Source organism: Schistocerca nitens, chromosome 7, assembly GCF_023898315.1.
Source record: "Schistocerca nitens isolate TAMUIC-IGC-003100 chromosome 7, iqSchNite1.1, whole genome shotgun sequence".
NCBI classification, from domain to species: domain Eukaryota; kingdom Metazoa; phylum Arthropoda; class Insecta; order Orthoptera; family Acrididae; genus Schistocerca; species Schistocerca nitens.
This window is the reverse complement of record NC_064620.1, coordinates 423,821,573-423,844,443: the sequence shown is the minus strand read 5'-3', so window position 1 is coordinate 423,844,443 and position 22,871 is coordinate 423,821,573. Positions and strand designations below refer to the sequence as shown.

Below are 22,871 nucleotides of genomic sequence, written 5' to 3'. Positions count from 1 at the left end.
TGATGAGCCAAAACGTTATGACAACTGTTCACCATCTTCTCATGGCGTTGCGGACACATGCCGCAACAAGGAAAGTACCGGGTGTTTGTAATTAAACTGACGGTGTTCCGAGTGCTGCAGTGGTGGTTGCATTCATCGCAGGATGCTGAAACGTCGTAGGTATCCAAATGAGATTTCCACTCTGCAGCGGAGTGTGCGCTGATATGAAACTTCCTGACAGATTAAAACTCTGTGCCGGACCAAGATTCGAACTCGGGACCTTTACCTTTCGCGGGAAAGTGCTCTACCATCCCCCAGGCTGTAGCTAAACCATGTTTCTGCAATATCCTTTCTTCCAGGAGTGCTAGTTATGCAGGGTTCGCAGGAGAGCTCCTGTGTAGTTTGGAAAGTAGGAGACGAGGTACTGGCTGTGAGGACGGGGCGTGAGTCGTGCTTGGGTAGCTCAGATAGTAGAGTACTTTCCCGCGAAAGGCAAAGTTCCCGAATTCGAGTCTCGTTCCGGCACACAGTTTTAATCTGCCAGGAAGTTTCATCGTAGGTATGCCCGTTAATCGGTGCGCTCGCGGAGTATGCTGAAAAAATAATAGTGCCATTTCCTGCTACCAGGTGAAAAAATAATGCTATAACCGGTCACCATGCGGAGTGGGTGCAGGAAAAGTTGGAGGAATGACCAAGTAGATGATAATGGTGGTTCTGGTTCGTTTATTAGGATATGGTTCAAATGGTTCAAATGGCTCTGAGCACTATGCGACTTAACTTCTGAGGTCATCAGTCGCCTAGAACTTAGAACTGATTAAACCTAACTAACGTAAGGACATCACACACATCCATGCCCGAGGCAGGATTCGAACCTGCGACCGGAGCGGTCGCTCAGCTCCAGATTGTAGCGCCTAGAACCGCACGGCCACTCTGGCCGGCTAGGATATGGTCACAAGCTACGTATATTCATCAACGTCTCCTGACTCACCAACATACTACATCCATAACATGTCATGTTCGACTGTTGCTCACAGCATATCCAGCGTAATCAGAGTGCTATGTCACGGTATGCCATCCTTGAGATCAGAAAGTCTAGATATCCCTCTGATAGACATGATCTTTCAGATATCCCCACAACCAGAGGTCATATGGAATAAGTTCGGGTGATCCGGAAAGCCACATGCCCTGTAACTAGCTAGACATGATGCAGTTATTACCGAGGACTTTTCGACACAAATCTCTCACCTGGAAAGCGACATTTGGAGTTACCCCATCTTGAATAAAGATAATGGTTTGGACACAGTAGCACTCCTGCAAACGTGTAATCGCGCCTTGCACGAGGAGGTCATTGTAAACCTAACAGACCCACTAGGTATCGTCTCCTCGAAGAAAAACGGACCGAGAATGAAGGAGCTTGTCAAACCACACCACACAGTCACGTAAGCTGAAGGCAGTGGATGTTCCTGCACAAGTGCGGAGTAGAACCCTATATGCGATAGTTAAACTCATTGATGGCACCATGAAGAGCAAAGTGTGTCTCACCTGTCCAAAGAATATTCCCCGACCATATTTCTTCCATTGCAACGCGCGCCAAAAAGCGGGAGGTGAAGTCACGGCGTTGTAGGCTATCTTGGGGCTGCATTTGGTGCACATTCTGAATCTTGTACGAATACCAGTGCAAAACGCGCCTGCAAAGCCTTTTGAACTGTTGACCAGAGGAGTGATAATTTCCATGACACAGTTCGAGCAGTAGCAGCAGAAACTGAGGCATGTGCTGCACAATCGTCTACAGCCACAGCAACTTCATCTACAACTGCCAAGGGAATAGGCCGCTTCTCCCTCCCTGCTGCACCGCTTAATTCACTTGTTTCTTCAAATTCCTTGAGCATCTTTTTTATTGACACATGGCCTCTTCGCGGCTGATTCTGTTGACGACATTCCCCGCAATGCATGGTTGTTACTGATGCCAGTATGACAGAAAAAGTTCCCGTAGCGCATGCTTTTTCTTCTCAATTGTCTTTGCGTGTCGTATGGAGAATGTCAGCCTTTTTAACCTTTTATCCCATGGGACCTGTGGTACTAATCCAAGGCATTATAATAGCTGTAGACTACATGAATATTATTGCGGACGACGTGCATCTACATCTACATCTACATACATACTCCGCAATTCACCATACGGTGCGTGGCGGAGGGTACCTCGTACCACAACTAGCATCTTCTCTCCCTGTTCCACTTCCAAACAGAACGAGGGAAAAATGACTGCCTATATGCCTCTGTACGAGCCCTAATCTCTCTTATCTTTGTGGTCTTTCCGCGAAAAGTAAGATGGCAGCAGTAAAATTGTACTGCAGTCAGCCTCAAATGCTGGTTCTCTAAATTTCCTCAGTAGCAATTCACGAAAAGAACGCCTCCATTCCTCTAGGGATTCCCACCCGAGTTCCTGAAGCATTTCCGTAACACTCGTGTGATGATCAAACCTACCAGTCACAAATCTAGCAACCCGCCTCTGAATTGCTTCTATGTCCTCCCTCAATCCGACCTGATAGGGATGCCAAAGGCTCGAGCAGTACTCAAGAATAGGTCGTATTAGTGTTTTATAAGCGGTCTCCTTTACAGATGAACCACATCTTCCCAAAATTCTACCAATGAACCGAAGACGACTATCCACATTCCCCATAACTGCCATTACATGCTTGTTCCACTTCATATCGCTCTGCAGTGTTACGCCCAAACATTTAATCGACGTGACTGTGTCAAGCGCTACGCTACTAATGGAGTATTCAAACATTACGGGATTCTTTTTCCTATTCATCTGCATTAATTTACATTTATCTACATTTAGAGTTAGCTGCCATTCTTTACACCAATCACAAATCCTGTCCAAGTCATCTTGTATCCTCCTACAGTCTCGCAACGACGACACCTTCCCGTACACCACAGCATCATCAGCAAACAGCCGTACATTGCTATCCACCCTATCCAAAAGATCATTTATGTAGATAGAAGACAATTGGAGGCCTACCACACTTCCCTCGGGCACTCCAGATGATACCCTCACCTCCGATGAACATTTACCATCGAGAACAACGTACTGGGTTCTATTACTTAAGAAGTCTTCGAGCCACTCCCATACTTGGGAACAAATCCCATATGCTCATACCTTAGTTAGGAGTCTGCAGTGGGGCACCGAGTCAAAAGCTTTCCGGAAGTCAAGGAATATGGCATCCGTCTGATACCCTTCATCCATGGTTCGCAAGATATCATGTGAAAAAGGGCGAGTTGCGTTTCGCAGGAGCGATGCTTTCTAAAGCCATGCTGATGCATGGACAGAAACTTATCTGTCTCAAGGAAATTCATTATATTCGAACTGAGAATATGTTCGAGAATCTTGCAACAAACCGATGTTAAGGATATTGGTCTGTAATTTTGAGGATCCGTCCTTCTATCCTTCTTATATACAGGCGTCACCTGCGCTTTTTCCCTGTCACTCGGGACTTTAAGTTGGGCAAGAAATTCGCAATAAATGCGAGCTAAGTAAGGAGCCATTGCAGTAGAGTACTCTCTGTAAAACCGAACTGGAATCCCATCAGGACCTGGCGATTTATTTATTTTCAACCCGTTCAGCTGCTTCACAACCCCAGGGATGTCCATCACTATGTCCTCCATACGGGAATCTGTACGAGACTCAAACGGCGGTATGTTGTACGATCCTCCTGCGTTAAAGATTTCTCAAAAACTAAATTTAAAATTTCAGCTTTCGTTTTGCTGTCTTCCGTTGCCAGGCCAGACTGATCAGTGAGTGACTGGATGGAAGCCTTCGATCCGCTTAACGATTTTACGTAAGACCAGAATTTCCTTGGGTTTTCAGCGAGATCTTTTGCTAAGGTATGACGGTGGTAGCGACTGAATGCTTCGCGCATCGCTCGCTGCATTATTCCAGACTTCTGTCTTCTTCTTATTACGAACCGTACAAGAAAATATTTAATTGACAACACTTAATGACGGATCACAAGCTGTATTATTGATAGTTAGAATTGTTCCGTCCCTGAAAACCAGATCAAGCTATACTTTGATTCAGAAAAGTCCCATACCACAACACACACTCACAGTTTCTTCACACTGAAACCTCAGAGATACTGTAATGTGGATTGAGTAATTAAACAGAACATAGTCTTGATCCAGTTTATCTCATTTTGAGAAGACAGAACGAACTATGTGTATTACTTGGTGAAAACGTTTAACATAGGAGATCGCATAAATATATATTTATTTGAAACAACTAGTTTCGACAGGCATTGCTATCCTTTTTAGGTCTCAAAGAATATTTTTGTTATGAAAGTTTTCATTTTACGTTAGACTTCAAGCAAAACTGTCATAAGGATAAAAATCAACACATTATAAGAGGTTTGTCATGACTAAAATATTTAAAAACGTAAAGTACTTTGCACAAATGGTCATGACCAAGTGCAACACTAGTAATTAAATTCACATGATTGTATGGGGAGTGATCCGTATACTGGTAAGATCATCCAGTACAGGTCATTCTGACATGGTCATTTGCACTAGATGCTTTATGTTTTTAAATATTTTATTCATGACAAGCGTTTTATGATGTGCTGATATTCATCTACGTGACGACTTGGCCTGTGGTCCACAATAAAATAAAGATGTTTCATGACAAAAAGATTTTTAAGACCTGAAGATAGCAGCACAGTGTGCCGTTGAATGTTTTTAGGAAATAACGTAGTCTCGAGATGGATGTAATTTAACTCTCGTTAGATCTAAACATACACGTTTCAACATTTCGTCATCCCAAGAACGATGTCAATCAACTGACGCCGATTCAAAAATTACATCCAGCGCGTGCTTAACACTACAACAACGAGAATTCAAAAAACACTACCAGCAAGCAAAGATTATTCTTACTGCTGAACACACCTTCATCGTCTGATGCAGATTGACTATCTAGATACTCAATATGCAGCGAACCAAAAAGTAAGTTTAGAAATCTCTATAAACAGTAAAAGATACTATGTGTGAGGGTATAGGATTTTCACACATCGCCAGCCTCCAATGTTTGAACCGACTTACCCGGCCAGTTATACGGATAACTACATTTGTGGAAGCTTCCTTCCTTTATAAAAACGAATTTAATTTAAATTTTATTCAGTCCCAAGCGCTAAAGTTATTCTATTCTGGTGAACCAAAGCTATATACGACCCAAATTAATGATTGCACTGGGAAAATTAATTTATCAGAATAAAAGTCGTATATACGGACCAAGGATTTGCAACTGGTTGCATTGAAAAATGTTTCACCGCTCTGACCGCCGCTAACAACTACGAAATACAAAATGACAAAACAAACAATTAATAATTATCTAAGCTTCTCACGGCAATTAAAAAACTGCACACTGTAATAAATTACTGAAAACAAAAGGAAAGTATTTTCGTTGCAGTTCACTATGCAAAATGAAACGATTGTTCACTGAACTAAAATATCAGTATATTCTCCAAATAAAATAATAGAGCCACTGCACGTTGTAATAATCAATTCGTAACAATCTGAGAACAATAGTAGAAGATAACTGCAATAGCTCTGGTGCAACTATAAATTGGCCAGTGCAGAACGAATACAACGCAAGCGGGTGTGTCAAAAAGGACTTTACAACTTTGACAACTCATATTCATTTGTTCATATGGTTTTGTCATTTTATAGCTAAATGTATCATTTTTCACCTTACACCTAAACAGATTCAGTGAGACTTCCATTGGTTATGTGGCACACGTCCCATCTATAGTCCATTTGGTGCAAAACTTGTTGCAGCAATATCAGGCGTGACTTGTTCAGTTGAGAGGTAGGGTCCAGCTCGGAACTGAGGTAGAGAGGGCGATAAGAATGGAACAAACATGGTATCCTTTACGAACTATCCTTTACGAACCCTCAAAAGAAAAAAAATTAGTAGATGTCAGGTACGGTAAACATGTGGGACATGCACTTGGCACACGACGTTCCATGTACTTACCTGGACATTCAGGAAATCTTGGACGTGGAAAAGGTAGTGTGTGATATGCCATCTTTCGTAATATGCTGCGTTCTTGGTCATCAACGTCAATCTGGAAATTAAAAAGTTTTCCAATATATCTAAATACGTTATTCCATTGATAGCTCTCTTGGAAAAGAAAGATTTGTGAAATTTGCTCTTGCTCAGTGCACGAAACCCTTTCAACTTGGGGACTGATGACCATAGATGTTAAGTCCCATAGTGCTCAGAGCCATTTGAACCATTTGAACCTTTCAACTTTGGACTGTCCCGTTGACATTGCAGTGATTTTCGTGGATTTTCAGTGCCCCAAATCCTACAGTTGTGTTTATTAACTTTACCACTAAAATGGTAAGTCTTCTCGTCACTAAACATAATCTACCAAATGAAATCTTAATTTTCGTCCATCCGACATTCCGACATAAAAGTCCTTACAACCAATTCTGTCAGTGTATTTTCGTTCTTGCACCATTGTATACTTGTATGGTTTGAAATGCAAACACGCGCCAAACAGTCGTATGTTTGGTGCTCAGGACTCGAGATGCACGCCGTGTCGATTATTTAGGACTGTTCACAAAGCTTCGTCTCACTTGCTCTAAGTCGTCATCAGATGCATGGGGACGACCTGAGGATACTATATATTACCGAATATCCAATTTCAATAAAACACTTAGGTCACTCATAAATAGTAGGCCTACTGGGAAAATCTTTACCAAACTCTGTATGAAAATTGTCGCTTACTTCAACTCTTGAAACGAAAATACACCATGGTGAGCTGATTCTGTACTAGCATACCACGTGAATCAAAACTTTACCTAATTATCTTCAAGATGACGCCAAGACTAAGTCTGTAAGCCGTTTGTACGAATTTTCAAACTTATAAAGTCCTTTTTGATGCACCCAGTATAATTCAGTCTAACGATTTTCTTCGGTTCTTGAGAGACAACAACGTATCATAGATGTCGTGTCTCTTAAATCATTATTCCGCTCATCAGCTTGTTCCACACCAGCCTCCAGTTATTGGATTCCCTGGAATGCGAAGATGGATGGTGGCTAGAACGTAATTTATGGATTATACGAAACTTTCTTTTCAAAATTATTAATGAAATGTTTCCCTCCCTTATAGCTCTTCTCCAATCAGTCAGCAACAGTTTAACATTCATTTTCCTCGGCTAATATTTAAAATTAGTATTTCAGCAGGAAATAAATTACGTGATTAGGCCATTACACAGTTTAACGTGGACTTCCAACCACAGTGCACTGGGCATTTTTCACTTACGTGCATAACCAGAGTTATAAGTGACAGTTAATAATGCAAGAGCCAACAGGTCTTGCTCCAGTTGTAGTGCCAGTTCCGTCAGATCACCGAAGTAAAGCGCTGTCCGGTTTGGCTAGCACTTGGATGTGTGACATCTGGGTCTGTCAAGTGCTGTTGTCAAGTGTGGTGCACTTCGCCGTTGTGAGTTTAATTGCGGAGCTATCCGATTGAGAAGTAGCAGCTCCACTCGCGAAAACTGAGAATGGCTGAGAGAGCGATATGCTGACCACATACGCCTCCATATCTATTTCCAGTAACACCTATTGGCTGAGGATGACACCGTGGTCGGTCGGTACCGTTGGGCCTTCTGAGGCCTGTTCGGACGGAGCTTTGTTTAATAATCCTAGGTCTGATCAGGCATCAAACCCACAGCCTTTGGATACGTAGTACGACACTTTACCACTGAGCCGCCAATGTAATAAATACACTCCTGGAAATGGAAAAAAGAACACATTGACACCAGTGTGTCAGACCCACCATACTTGCTCCGGACACTGCGAGAGGGCTGTACAAGCAATGATCACATGCACGGCACAGCGGACACACCAGGAACCGCGGTGTTGGCCGTCGAATGGCGCTAGCTGCGCAGCATTTGTGCACCGCCGCCGTCCGTGTCAGCCAGTTTGCCGTGGCATACGGAGCTCCATCGCAGTCTTTAACACTGGTAGCATGCCGCGACAGCGTGGACGTGAACCGTATGTGCAGTTGACGGACTTTGAGCGAGGGCGTATAGTGGGCATGCGGGAGGCCGGGTGGACGTACCGCCGAATTGCTCAACACGTGGGGCGTGAGGTCTCCACAGTACATCGATGTTGTCGCCAGTGGTCGGCGGAAGGTGCACGTGCCCGTCGACCTGGGACCGGACCGCAGCGACGCACGGATGCACGCCAAGACCGTAGGATCGTACGCAGTGCCGTAGGGGACCGCACCGCCACTTCCCAGCAAATTAGGGACACTGTTGCTCCTGGGGTATCGGCGAGGACCATTCGCAACCGTCTCCATGAAGCTGGGCTACGGTCCCGCACACCGTTAGGCCGTCTTCCGCTCACGCCCCAACATCGTGCAGCCCGCCTCCAGTGGTGTCGCGACAGGCGTGAATGGAGGGACGAATGGAGACGTGTCGTCTTCAGCGATGAGAGTCGCTTCTGCCTTGGTGCCAATGATGGTCGTATGCGTGTTTGGCGCCGTGCAGGTGAGCGCCACAATCAGGACTGCATACGACCGAGGCACACAGGGCCAACACCCGGCATCATGGTGTGGGGAGCGATCTCCTACACTGGCCGTACACCACTGGTGATCGTCGAGGGGACACTGAATAGTGCACGGTACACCCAAACCGTCATCGAACCCATCGTTCTACCATTCCTAGACCGGCAAGGGAACTTGCTGTTCCAACAGGACAATGCACGTCCGCATGTATCCCGTGCCACCCAACGTGCTCTAGAAGGTGTAAGTCAACTACCCTGGCCAGCAAGATCTCCGGATCTGTCCCCCATTGAGCATGTTTGGGACTGGATGAAGCGTCGTCTCACGCGGTCTGCACGTCCAGCACGAACGCTGGTCCAACTGAGGCGCCAGGTGGAAATGGCATGGCAAGCCGTTCCACAGGACTACATCCAGCATCTCTACGATCGTCTCCATGGGAGAATAGCAGCCTGCATTGCTGCGAAAGGTGGATATACACTGTACTAGTGCCGACATTGTGCATGCTCTGTTGCCTGTGTCTATGTGCCTGTGGTTCTGTCAGTGTGATCATGTGATGTATCTGACCCCAGGAATGTGTCAATAAAGTTTCCCCTTCCTGGGACAATGAATTCACGGTGTTCTTATTTCAATTTCCAGGAGTGTATAAAGGTTAATTAGAAGAGGAGTTAATACTAACTCTTTTTTGGTCGATCCTATTCAGATGAGTGTTTATGTTTTGAACGTGTCCACAGTGTCCATCATGTGCTCGACTCTGCCACTCTCTCAGCCAGTGCGAGGCCTGATATCACTGTCACTCACATACTGATACACGACCATTTTTATCAGAACTGCAGTGCGTCATAGTCAGGATCCATTAAATTGGTTAACCCGTCTAATCTAAATCAATTTTTATCGAGAAATGAAAGCACGATTATAGAGAAAGTAAACGTTATTGATTGGAATATCCAACTAGAAACATTCCATGTTAATTTTTTCTTCTGGACGATTCTTTGAATAAGCAGTTGACAGTCTTATTGAGTGTTTGTTGATGGAAGTCTAGCAGAGCAGAGATGGCCAGGGTCGGATCATTACTCCCGATGGGGCCACGGGTCTTTTTCAAAAGGCACGTACTGTCAGCACCGGGGGAAGCGAGAGGCCAGGTAGGAAAACGCTAAACCCAGTGTATTGTGTGTCGGCAGGGCCAGCCATACAGGCGCCGTCTATGCTGTTTCGGGTGTCAAGAGAATTTGCATCCTAAGTGATGGGAGGCCATCGAGCAGTAAAAGACGTATAAATGGCGTGTCCACTGGTGCCATGGGCGTGACCCGACGTTAAGCCACAAGTTCACAGTGACAGGCCAAGCAGAATCGATAAAAACTGAACCTTACAGGAGTCCCGTATTCTATGAAATGCTGGCCAAGGGACAGTTCAGAGATAAGATCCATGAAGTGCAATGAGGAGAGGTCATCATCCACTTTTTTTCTTGGAGCATGGCAACAGCTACTATCAGTTTGCTACCAAGGTAACTCTTGCTCACAAACCTAAGAGCAGCAACCATCAGCTAAATTCTGGAGTGGGAGAAAGGCGCCCACCTATGCGTATGTAGAGGACGTCTGATTGGCTGGAACACGAAACAGGACAGACCGTGGGAGTCTGAGGCTGCCTGTTTCTGAGCTCCAATAGTCAAAATCCCCATTACTGGTTAATCATATAAAAACTGAGTAAGGAACAGACACTGCTGCCTTATTAGAACATATGTGATTCGTTGACACTTGGGAGAACCACTATTATTGGCGATCAAAATCATGCACATGCATCTTCCCATAAAGGAAGAACAAAAGTGCAATTCTTGCTGGGAGCACTCAGTAGAGAACACCTTGATCCCCGCACGCGACAGAGCGACTTCATTTCCAGGCTCTGAGGGAGAGCCGCTTCAATGCAGGACAAATGACACAGATTTTGCAGCCACCACAACAGCCACTCGCCGCCACTGGTAATTCTAAGTATGGTGAGCAACAGCAGCGTTTGCGAACTGACTTCTAGCAGGCACGCGAAGACTTCAATTAATGGTAGGACTTTTACTCTTAAACTTGAAGCACGCTTATTAGCACTCAAATCCTCAGCATGCATTCAGTCTAGGTAGTAGGTGTATGCGTGATTCGTTTTTTTTTCTTTCCTTCCTTCTTGATTAATAATCGGCAATCACTGTGCGACTTTGTTGCTTCCCAAAACGTTATGGTGGCTCTAGCTTTGCATTCCAGATGCATTATCTGGCCCTTTCCGAGGCATTGATGCTTTAATTCAATAGGAACCTGTGTTGACATTTCATGAATATAACTATTCTTTGTTATCTGTGCACTTTGTGTTTAATCTTAAATCTACAGGGACTTGTAATCAATTCGTTTCAGTCACTACTTGGATGAACTTCCTATTTTTATCATCTTTGTGAGCTACAGCACCCGAGTTTCATGTTCGTTAGGGCTACATGTGTTTATTTAATTCAGTTCATTGAATTATCCATTGTGCAGCACCAGTAATTAAATTCACGAGATCCTATGAGAAGAGATTATCGGTAAGATCATCCAGTAAAGGCTATTCTGACATCCACAGCTGTATGGCGATAGCTCAGCCGTAACTTCATAATATAAGTAGACAATTCATGTATATGGGGCGACTAAAATTTTTCATTTGAAGGCGTAGCTACAGCGTATATGCAATGTACTTACAGCATACTTCGATGTGGGTATATAAGCATCGACACGTAGGCAAGGGATTAGTTTGGCGTTCATGTCTTTCCAACATTAGTGTGATAAACGACAACGTTATTACCAAATGCGTCGAAACAAGATCAACGTACTGTTATTCTTTTCTTGGCTGGTAAAGGACAAATACTGAAAAACCCATCGGGGAATGAAGAATGTGTAGCGGCAGCATGTCTGTCAAAAACCATCGCTGTAGAATGGTGCGCGACAAGAAAAAAAATTGTTCAAATGTCTCTGACAAGGGAACCTCCCCATCGCACCCCCCTCAGATTTAGTTATAAGTTGGCACAGTGGATAGACCTTGAAAAACTGAACACAGACCAATCGAGAAAACAGGAAGAAGTTGTATGGAACTATGGAAAAAATAAGCAAAATATACAAACTGAGTAGTCCATGCGCAAGATAGGCTACATCAAGGACAGTATGAGCTTAGGAGCGCCGTGGTCCAGTGGCTAGCAGTCTGCTTTCGGCTGCAGTGGGGCGAGGACGTCCGCTGCGCCCCGCCGTGCGCGACCGTGAGCGCTTGCTTGTGTTTACCTTCTCGCGGCGCGAGTTGTATTTGTTCCAAGTTCAGTGCGACTATGGCACACACATGGCGCCACGATGCGATCAAAATTACTTTCCAACCAGATCACGCGCGTCCTCGAGCCTATGAAATACAACAGATCATACGCGACGATCTACGTTTAGATCCGGCGACTGTCGTCGGAATACATTTTTCTATAACGGCGAGCGCGGTTTATGTTAAAAAGACCAGTGCAGAGGTCTGCGCGACAGTGGTTTCTAAATACTCGAACTCTCTCAGATTCAAACATTCTGACGGGCATATCGGTGCAGTGACGGTGGATCATGCAGGCATGGGCCAAAGGACTGTAACGGTTTTTGAGCTCCCCTTCGAGGTCCCAGAGGAAGTTGTCAAGGACGCCTTCCGACCATATGGCAATGTTATCAGCCACGTTGCAGAAAAGTGGCAAACTTTCTCGACGTATAAGGTCTACAATGGTGTGCGCCAAATTAAACTTGAGTTCAAGAAACATGTGCCGTCCTATTTGAACAACGGTGGCTGTCGTGCAATCATCATGTACGACGGTCAACCGCGTACCTGTTCCGGATGTGGGCAGGAAGGCCATGTTCGATCGAGCTGCTTACAACGTAGAATCACGCAGATACCAGTGGGAGACTCCGTTTCCCCGACGGGGACGACAATCTTGCCCCTCACGTACGCTCAGTCGACGATGCGCACCATAGTTGAGGACGAAACGGGCGATCAGACACATCCATCGACGTCAGAAGTCCCAAGGGAGGAAGAGGAAGGACCCTCGGTGCCAACCCATATGTCGCCCCCTCCGCAGCAACAACAGCAGCAACAGTCCCACGGACTCCAGACGCAACATAACATTCAGAACGCGATGGACGTGGACGCGAACATTGTCCCGACAGCGAATTTCCTAGCGGAAGGTGATTCGACGCTGGATTGCCTCCCACATTCGGATACGGATGTCCACGTTCGAAAGCAACGTTCGCCTCGACGACGCAAGCGACGTCGGCGGACCCCTTCTGACGATTGCCTTCTACACACGGCCGGTCAAGAAGGTGACATCTCATCAGACGGCATGGATGCTGCGCCTGCTGAGGATCTAAGTGGTGTAGACTGTTCACTTGCCCATACTACGAGTGCCCAGTTACTTCTTGCACCACAAACGCAGCAGGTCGCGTCGATGGATGGCGCTCCGTCTACCTCTACCAAAGACGACGTACGTGAGAGAGATTTAGGTGCAGATCAGCTACACAGCATCGTGTTGCACCCATTGTGGTCGGACGATGTTGAGGAACTTCCTGAAGCGGGCACGGGTGACAGAGGAGGGGGTGGCATTGGGGATGCCACTCCTAGCGTGAAAGACTCATAATTTGTAACGGGTTTGGTGGGTCCGGCATCTGTTGCGGTTAGCTTTGATTGCCATGGCGTCTACCCTAGGTGAAGAGGCTAGGCAGCACACCTTTCGCCTTGCCACAATCAATATCAACGCGATAATGGCACCACACAAACTGACAATGCTACAACGCATGCTTGATGCGGCGGACATCGACGTGGCCCTCTTACAGGAAGTGTGTGTCGCTAGTTTCCCCGACTTCTACGGATATACCGCCCACATCTCCCACGCCTCTTCTACCGATTGTGGTGTGGCTGTTCTGCTACGGGACGGTTTGGCGGCTACGGACATACTGTACTTACCGAGTGCAAGAGCCATGGCAGTAACTGTCAACGGTGTACGACCCATCAATGTATATGCCCCTTCAGGATCAGGGAGACGGAGAGCCCGCTTTTTTTCGGAAGATATTACGCGTCTACTTATGGGCCGCATAGATGATATGGTGATCGGAGGAGATTTTAACTGTACATTATCTCCGTCTGACCAGCAGCCACATCACGTCCCGTGTGCGGAATTGGAAATGCTAGTGCGTGACCTCCACCTGATTGACACGTGGCGCCACATCGATGGCCCAGCTCCTGGTTACACCCATTATACAAGCCATTCATCAAGTCGTTAGACAGGATTTACGTCACAAGCACCCTTTCGACGGCGACGAGAGGAGCAGAGCTCTGGCCCACTGCATTCACCGACCACACAGCCTATATTTGCACCATTGCCCTCCAACCTGCACGTGTGTGGCGCAGTAGGCCCCCCTGGAAACTGAACGTCGCCCATCTGGACGAGCCGGCATGTAAACGTGCTATCGAAGAGTCGTGAAACGCGTCCTTACAGCGTCGTGGCCATTACCGATCGACCCTCAGTTGGTGGATTGAATGTGCGAAGCCTGCTCTTAGGCGCACCTTCATGGCTTACGGCCGGGAAGCGGCTGCATGGAGGAGGAGCACGGAAAACTTTTAGTACACCGTCCTACGGGAATGTCTTGCTATGGAGCCCTCACCTGACAGTCAGATCATAGTCAGTCGTGCGAAAGCGCAGCTCGTCTCCTTAGCACGCCATCATGTACAAGGCGCTGTTATACGGTCGCGTGCTCCAGACATGATACAATCAGAAAGGCCATCTATGCACCACGTGCTCCTAGAACGCAGGAGGCGCCGTAGGGCACTGGTAACCGACATGATAACGGGCGACGGACGGCACGTGGCAGAACAAGCAGATATAGCAGAAGCCTTCTATGGGCATTACGCTCAACTTTATTCAGCAGTGCTCCCTGATATGGCGACGGTAGACACCGTTTCAGCACATGTCCACGGTACAGTTCCACCAGACATGGTACCGACTTTACTGGGAGAAGTGACAGAAGAGGAAGTGCTCGACGCCATTGGTAAAGGTGCTCCCCATAAATCACCAGGAATCGATGGATTACCATTAGAGTTCTATCGAGCATTTAAACAACTGTTGGTACCGTGTTGGGTTGAAATTTGTCAGGAATTGATGTCCCCGGGTATACCGTTGCCTGCACCGTTCTTGGAAGGACTGATTGTCCCCATCCATAAGCCGAAGGGACGGAATCATGTCCGCGATTATCGCCCCTTAACGTTATTGAACAGCGACTTCAAGATCTTTTCGAGGCTGCTATCAGAACGTCTTCGCGGCACACTATTGCACGTCTTGTCCGGCGATCAGACGTCCTTGGGGGGACCCAACAACATCAGAACTGCGTTATGTCGTTACAGAGATCACATCTCCCTTGCACGGGTGAGACGTTTGCCGGCAGCGCTGGCGTCTATCGACTTTAGCCAGGCTTTTGACCGTGTGGGCCACACTTTCCTCGCGGCCGTTCTGAGGCGCATGGAATACCCCGACCCCTTTATCAGAGTGTTGACACGCCTTCTGCATGGGGCTACTTCTCGAGTTCTTGTTAATGGAAGACTGACGTCACCCATGCCAATCCGCCGATCAGTACGACAGGGATGTCCATTATCAACATTGTTATTTGCACTGGCCTTAGAACCTTTGTTGTGTGGTCTCCGAGACAGGCTCACTGGGATACAGTTCGGCGGCTCCATCTATCGCTGCACCGCATATGCGGATGATTTGATGATAGTCATACGAGAAGCTGACGATATGGCCGCGGCGTTGAACTGGATTGCAACCTACGGTACAGATTCTGGTAGCCAAATCAACGTTGACAAGTCTGTCGCCTTGAGCATCGGGAATGGGGCTACCGCAGGAACACATTGCCCCCTTACGCTTCAGTGATACTGTCCGCTGCTTGGGCTTAGATTTCATGAACGACATGCGACGCGCGACGACGCTCAATTATCGACGCCTTCTTAACCAAATTAGGGCCGGAATTGCAAATCAGCGCTTGCGATCCCTCAACATCGTTCAGCGGGCGTATTATGCCAATGTATACCTTGCGTCCCGCATACCGCATGTCGCCCAAACGCTACCCATTCCGAAACCCTTGGCTTGTAGCATTATGGCAGCGCTGGGATACTTCGTCACCGCTGGTATGTTACTGAAGATCAGATACGTATCTCTTACCCTCCCCAAGGAAAAAGGTGGCCTCGGCCTAGTTAACGTCCATGATAGGGCCATTGCCCTCTATGTTAGCTCACATTTATGTCTGCTGCGCCGTTGTCCTACGAGCCTCACGAGTCTGCTTCTGACGGCGCTACGACCTGCTTCACTAAGAGCGCCGGTGCCACTACAGGACATCACAGCGCCCCTCTTTTATATAGGACGTTTCTATTTAGAACAAAGTTATTGCAGTGTCACGCTCACAACACCACAAATGGCCACAACTCGACGCCTATATCATGACATGCTGCAACGCCGCCCCCTAAATGTGGTCGAACTAAAATATCCTGACGTACGGTGGCGCGTGGTGTGGAAGACTGTACACGATGCCATGCTTGATTCCGATGTTGTTTCCCAATGGTACGTAGTCGTTAATGGGAAGCTGGTGACGCAAGAACGTCTCTACAATATCCACATGGCAGAATCTCCCAATTGTGTGGGTTGTAATACAGTAGATTCTGACGAGCACCGCCTCAGCTGTGGAGAGACGGAACCGGTTTGGCACCTAGTGCGGCAGATGCTGGCTTATCTCTTGCGAGTTAGGCCGGAGCATATATCTGCACGCACGTTATTGTTTCCGGGTGAGACATTTTACCCCAAGACTCGAACCAACTCCATCACCTGGATACGTGGACATGCGGTCCATTACCTCTGTCGTGACGGACACAAGAATTTCCTTTACTTCTGGCTCTATTTGCAAGAAAGACATCACGCTATTTCCGGCCATAACAGATATCGACAGTGCTTCGCAAACTACCTATGGAGTGGCTTTCACAGCCCGCCGTGCAGCTGGAATGTTCCAGGCAGTGGCAAATGAGGTCAGAACGAACTGCAAACGAGCATATATTGAACAATCTTTATCAGTGGGCGCAGTCGCTGGGAAGCCTAACTACGACGTGGTAGCTTTCTTTTCATGTTATTTATGTTTCACATCTTCGATGGCGTCTTCATTCTGTTTTAGTTTTCCAGGCTTGATTAACTATGACTGTTCGCACATTGATATCTATATAAATAAAAAAAGATTTTAAAAAAAGTGGGCAGGAGACCTGCGTTCGAATCCAGATAAATACACAAGAACAAAATAAGAACAAAATGAACAACAAATAAAATATAGTAAATTATTATACCCTTTCCTTTCTCCTTTTACTTTTTTTTATAAAAAGTTCAGAGGCATATTTAAAAAAAAAAAAGTGGTTAGCGTGAGCAGATGCGAAACGAGAGGTCCGTTGTTCAAGTCTTCCCTCGAGTGAAAAGTTTAATTTTTTATTTTCAGTTTATGTGACGTCCGTGGTTCAAGTCTTCCCTCGAGTGAAAAGTTTAATTTCTTATTTCCAGTTTATGTGACAAACTCTTATGTTTTCATGACTTTTTTGGGAGTGATTATCACATCCACAAAAAAACCTAAATCGGACAAGGTAGAAGAATCTTTTTACCCATTCGCCAAGTGTACAAGTTAGGTGGGTCGACAACATATTCCTGTCATGTGACGCACATGCCGTCACCAGTGTCGTATAGAATATATCAGACGTGTTTTCCTGTGGAGGAATCAGTTGACCTATGACCTTGCGATCAAATGTTTTCGGTTCCCATTGGAGAGGCACGCCCTTTCGTCTACTAATCGCACGGTTTTGCGGTGCGGTCGCAAAACACAGACACTAAACTGTCCTTGACGTTGCCTATGTTGCCCATTGACTACTCAGTTTGTATATTTTGCTTATTTTTTTCATAGTTCCACACAACTTCTTCCTGTTTTCTCGATTGATCTGTGTTCAGTTTCTCAAGGCCTATCCACTGTGCCAACTTATAACTAAATCTGAGGGGGGTGCGATGGGGAGGTTCCCTTGTGAGCACTATGTGACTTAACTTCAGAGGTCATCAGTCGCCTAGAACTTAGAACTAATTAAACTTAACTAACCTAAGGACATCACACACATCCATGCCCGAGGCAGGATTCGAACCTGCGACCGTAGTGGTCGCTCGGCTCCAGACTGTAGCGCCCAGAACCTCACGGCTACTCCGGCCGGCAAGCGCGACAAGAGGTGATGCTGCTTCATGATAACGCACGTCCAAGTATGGCAAATGGCAACTCAAGTGGGAGACACTCGGATACCCGTTCTATAGCCCTACCCTTCCCCATGCGATATTATCACGCCTTCGGTCCTTTAGAAAGGGCCTTGAGGGGTGGACGATTCCTGTCGGACGAGGATGTTACGGACAGTTCAACAGGACACAGTGTTTTCCCAAATGGGTTCTCTTCAACCTGGTACGTCTTTGGGACGATTGCCTCAATGCTCACGGCGACTTCGCCTGATTCGTATACCTACTCTGGATGTACGGCCGGCCGGCCGGTGTGGCCGTGCGGTTCTAGGCGCTTCAGTCTGGAACCGCGTGACCGCTACGACCGCAGGTTCGAATCCTGCCTCGGGCATGGATGTGTGTGATGTCCTTAGGTTAGTTATGTTTAAGTAGTTCTAAGTTCTAGGGGACTGATGACCACCGATTTCAAGTCCCATAGTGCTCAGAGCCATCTGAACCATCCTGTGTGGCCGAGAGGTTCCAGGCGCTTCAGTCTGGAACCGCGCGACCTCTACGGTCGCAGGTTCGAATCCTGCCTCGGGCATGGGTGTGTGTGATTTCCTTAGGTTAGTTAAGTTTAAGTAGTTCTAAGTTCTAGGGGACTGATGACCTCAGATGTTAAGTCCCATAGTGCTCAGAGCCATTTTAATTTACGGCCTTTGAACGAAAAATTTTGATCGCTCCATTTATATTTCCTCGGAGAAGAGCGTGCGGCACGTCCCAAAAATGTTTTAGACTTGGTACGCCGTGTTGCAGGTGAGAGCAGTGGACGGTGACGTGGGCCGGCCTCAGGACATTGTGTACTCCATCTCAGGCCCCGGCGTCGCTCCAGAAGGCTCTGGGGACGACGACTTCTTCCGTGTTGACCCCAACACTGGAGAAATTTTCGTGCTAAAGGTAAGCTACAACGTCTCACTACTACAGTGACGAGGGTTGCTCGGCTGGTTAGAACTGTTCTTTCTCTTCTTCTTTTACAAATCACCAGTAACCCCACTTCCCACCGTTAATTGGATTTAACCAGTTTGAAAAAGCTTTTAACGTCTGATCAGTTTGCAAAGAAGTTAATGCGTTAGATATTTGAAGTTAAGCAAGAAAAACCTATATGGTTGAAAACGGAAGACCCAAATTGTGTTCCTTTTAATTAGTTTCGGATTATTCACTTGCAGACTGATGAAAAGTAAAAACAATGTCAATTATAATGAGACTCATGTTTATTTCTTTTAAATTCGGTGATCGTAGGCTATGTGCAGTAGAGTTATGTAAGAACTACCTTCCAACTCAGTCTTCTTAATTTCATAAACATTTATACAACGACTGCTGAGAATTGCCTACATTTTTCTGAAAAGTTAGTTTTTGTCCTAAGCTATGTGCAGAACAATGGTATACTTTATCAGGTATCTTTAGTATTATCTGCGAATACTGTGTGCAAAATGTGTATCGAATAGAGTTAGTAATAATAATATTGTCGTGTGACTAGGGCCTCCCGTCGGGTAGACCGTTCGCCTGGTGCTAGTCTTTCGATTTGATGCCACTTCGGCGACTTGCGCGTCGATGGGGATGAAATGATGATGATTAGGACAACACAACACCCAGTCCCTGAGCGCCGAAAATCTCCGACCCAGCCGGGAATCGACCCCGGGGCCTTAGGATTGACATTCTGTCGCGCTGACCACCTTTTTTTTATTTATTCCACAAAAACAGTAACAAAAATGGCTACAATGAAATGACATAAATAAGGTGATAGATAATTGCAGTCATAAATCAGCTACCGGCGGCGGACAGAGTTAGTAACAAAAAATAATAAGTAAAAACATTATCCTTGACGCTGTAGATTTACAATGTGGACAACGAACATTTAGCAAGCGATAAACTGTTTATTTCATTATTTTGTGGGGCTGTAAGTGAGAAAGTTTTCGACATATTTGAAATTATTTTTAAAGTTTGTTGGAAATCAATAAGTGCTTTCATTATCAAACTCTGGATGAGTATAGTATTGGTAACTTTCTCCGCGTTTTAAGGAAAGCTAATTTTTCACGTTCATAGAGGCCTGAAGATGGCATTATTGAGATACAGAAACTGGTTGTCTAAATAAAATAACTTCTCAGAACATACAGCTGTTTACGATTTTCCTTGGCAAACAATGTACATTTTCCCGGCGATGCTGTTCATGAAAACCTCTTGGGTTTCCAGCGGGGTGGCAATATTATAAAACGGCGCCGTTTCAGAAAATCATGAGTACGTTACTCGTCGAAACGTCGCGTTTTTATAGTACAGCCATCCGGCTGGAAACCCGAGAGCTTTTCATCAGCTTGGTCAACACTTTTTAGAGCATTCACGTGGTGGGTCTGCATATTTTTATACACCACCACCCCTCGTTGCCCCTGTATGTTTTACATTCATTTGTTCCATTTTTTTTTATATTTGGTCATGGATACCGTCCTGATTTAACCTTTTCCGACCTCTCTGTCAGCTCCGCTCATAATTTTCATCAACTGTACCTGCTTGCAGAATTTCGGGACCGGGTGCGTCTTTGAAAGGATACATTTCTCTGATGTCCTCTGAACCTATAAAAATTTGATCTACGTATAAGCTTAACATTCTGCACGTATCTCAGAATAATTTCATACACAAAAGTAAAATAAATTCACCAATAGTCTGTAGTGTGTACCGTTAACACGATCATCCATACGCCAGATATAAATATACGTGCAACACAGGCCTTGTAGGATATATCAATGCATTAATAATGTGCGTAAGCAAGTAAATACGTAACTGATATTTCTTCGTGTGGTTTTCAGGGTATGGATACAGCTGTAGATGATGCTTGATAAGAAACGAATGCAATCATCTTACTTCGGCACGTCACCGATGTTAACGATAGCGCTTAACATGCCTGACATCACACTGCCACGTAAATGCACGTAAACTATTGCAAGCGAAGCGACTTAACATTGTATACTTGCTCAAAGAAACATGCACATTTACCTGATTAATAACACCTTCTGTTGCGAATTTTCGTGTAGAAACACACGCAGGCTCTTCATCGGAATCATACGTACCCATCAACATCATCCACCGATTCGAATAGCTCTATCCTCGGATGCATTTTCTTAACACTTTCTACATTCACACATCCTGCTGAAATCGTCATAGTTAACATCTTAATTTCGAGACAGAGCTGCTATCCTTCGGATTGCCAAGGAAATTTCAATTAATAGGATTGAAACACATCACCTTTACTGTTTTGCATGCAATAACTCAGTTTCCCATACAGTGTCGCTTACCACTGTTTGCAGCCGAGGTCTTCAGTTTGCCTCCTATGAGTTACAGTGCTTCAAGACCCTAGACAAAAATTCTAACTTTAATACTTGACTTATTGTGTAAAGGTTACAGTGCGTAGTGAGTAGATTATGAAAGAATTTAACATTTTTAAATTCGATCAGTAATTAGATGAAGTATAGAAATCAAATTTTTGTGCCCCCTGGTAGCCTTTAGATGGGTAACCTGAACTAGATCGTGTCCCCGTTTTAGGTGTTTAGCAACGTAGATAAGTGATCACCCTGATTGAACCCAATGTTTGTGTCCCTTATAGTGGTTTGTAGTGGCCGTTTTCTGCGTCACTAGTGGCTTTGCCTCGGCTGTGTGTACACTTACATCACATTACATTAGTCGTAATATGTAAATACTACGTAGAGGGTTTCCTTTCAGAAAGGAAAGAAGATAAGTGTTGAACTTCCTGTCGACGATGAGGTCATTTGAGACGTAGTACTTGCTCGCATTGGCGAAGGAAATCGGTCGTGCCATTTCGTAGGAACTATACTGGCCATCGCCTAAAGCAATCTGTAGGGAAATCTTGGAAAATGTAAATCTCAACGGCTGAAAACTTCCACCGCAAATTTTGCTATTGATGAGCGGTTTTCAAAGAATGGATTGATAGTCAGCGGCTCATATTGTTAGCTAATAAACAGGTCGTAATGATACTTAGAAAGTGTATTTTTTGTGCAAACATGGAATTGCTTACAGTGTGCGTGTGTGTTCCTTGAGTGCTTTGCGGCTTGTTAGTCACTGTGACAGTCCAAACAATAGGTCGTGAGTGGACGATGAGATACATTAATGATGAAAAAGCATATATTTTCATGGTGTATGGTGAGTGTAGGAAGAATGCAGTTCGTTCTTGTACGATGTAGTCGGCAAGATATCCCAAGAGATGTCACCATCTCGGAAATTATTTATCAACGGCTTTCACCAGTTACGTGAAAGTTGTAGTGTAACACCAAGACAACGTAACAGAAGGAAACAAGTTGCGACAGAAGAGGGGGAAATTAATGTTCTTGCTGCTGTTGCAGTTGATCTGGACGTTGGCTCCCGCACAAGTGTCCTATGCACTCTCCATCGATATAGGTTTCATCCCCATCACATATCTCCGTCAAGAGTTGCATGAAAACAATTATGAGAATCGTTGCAAGTTCTGTACATGAGCATTAAGACAATATACTCTATGTGTATCATGTATCTTGTTTAGTGCAGAAGCCATATTTACTAATGCTGGCCAGATAAACTGCCAAAACAGACACAATTGTTCTGTTGACAATCCCTGTTGGCTGAACCATCAGGTCATAGGGCCGTGATTCGTAGACGGAACACTGAACGTGCACAGGTATCGCTGCCTCCTAAAAGACCATTTTCACGGATGCTAGAAGACGTTCCCCGCATATAGGTGGAAACTGTGGTGAGAACATGATGGCTATCCAGCCATAGTGCACGAAGTATTACAGCATGTCATCACGAATTACTTAGAAGTCGTTAGACTGGCCCCAGAGGATTTGTACCTTGGCCGGCCCGTTCCCAGGATTTGACAGCTACAGACTTTTTTCCGTGGGAATAGCTGAAAGACATCTCAACTACGCCTGATGATATGTAACGTCGTACTACTGCTTGCTACTCGGACGTCTCCGATGAAAGACTAGCACGTGTGCAGCAGTCGTTCC

At 45.6% G+C, this 22,871-nt stretch overlaps 1 protein-coding gene across 1 annotated transcript in view; it reads left to right on the top strand.

The window, feature by feature from the left end:
• The window catches only part of LOC126195669 (putative neural-cadherin 2), a 119,957-nt gene that overhangs the window by 33,351 nt on the left and 63,735 nt on the right, over positions 1-22,871 (top strand). Inside the window, exon 4 of the mRNA XM_049934295.1 lies at positions 18,640-18,780. Coding sequence (XP_049790252.1) covers positions 18,640-18,780 — 141 coding nt within the window. The remainder of the gene's footprint in view (positions 1-18,639; positions 18,781-22,871) is intronic.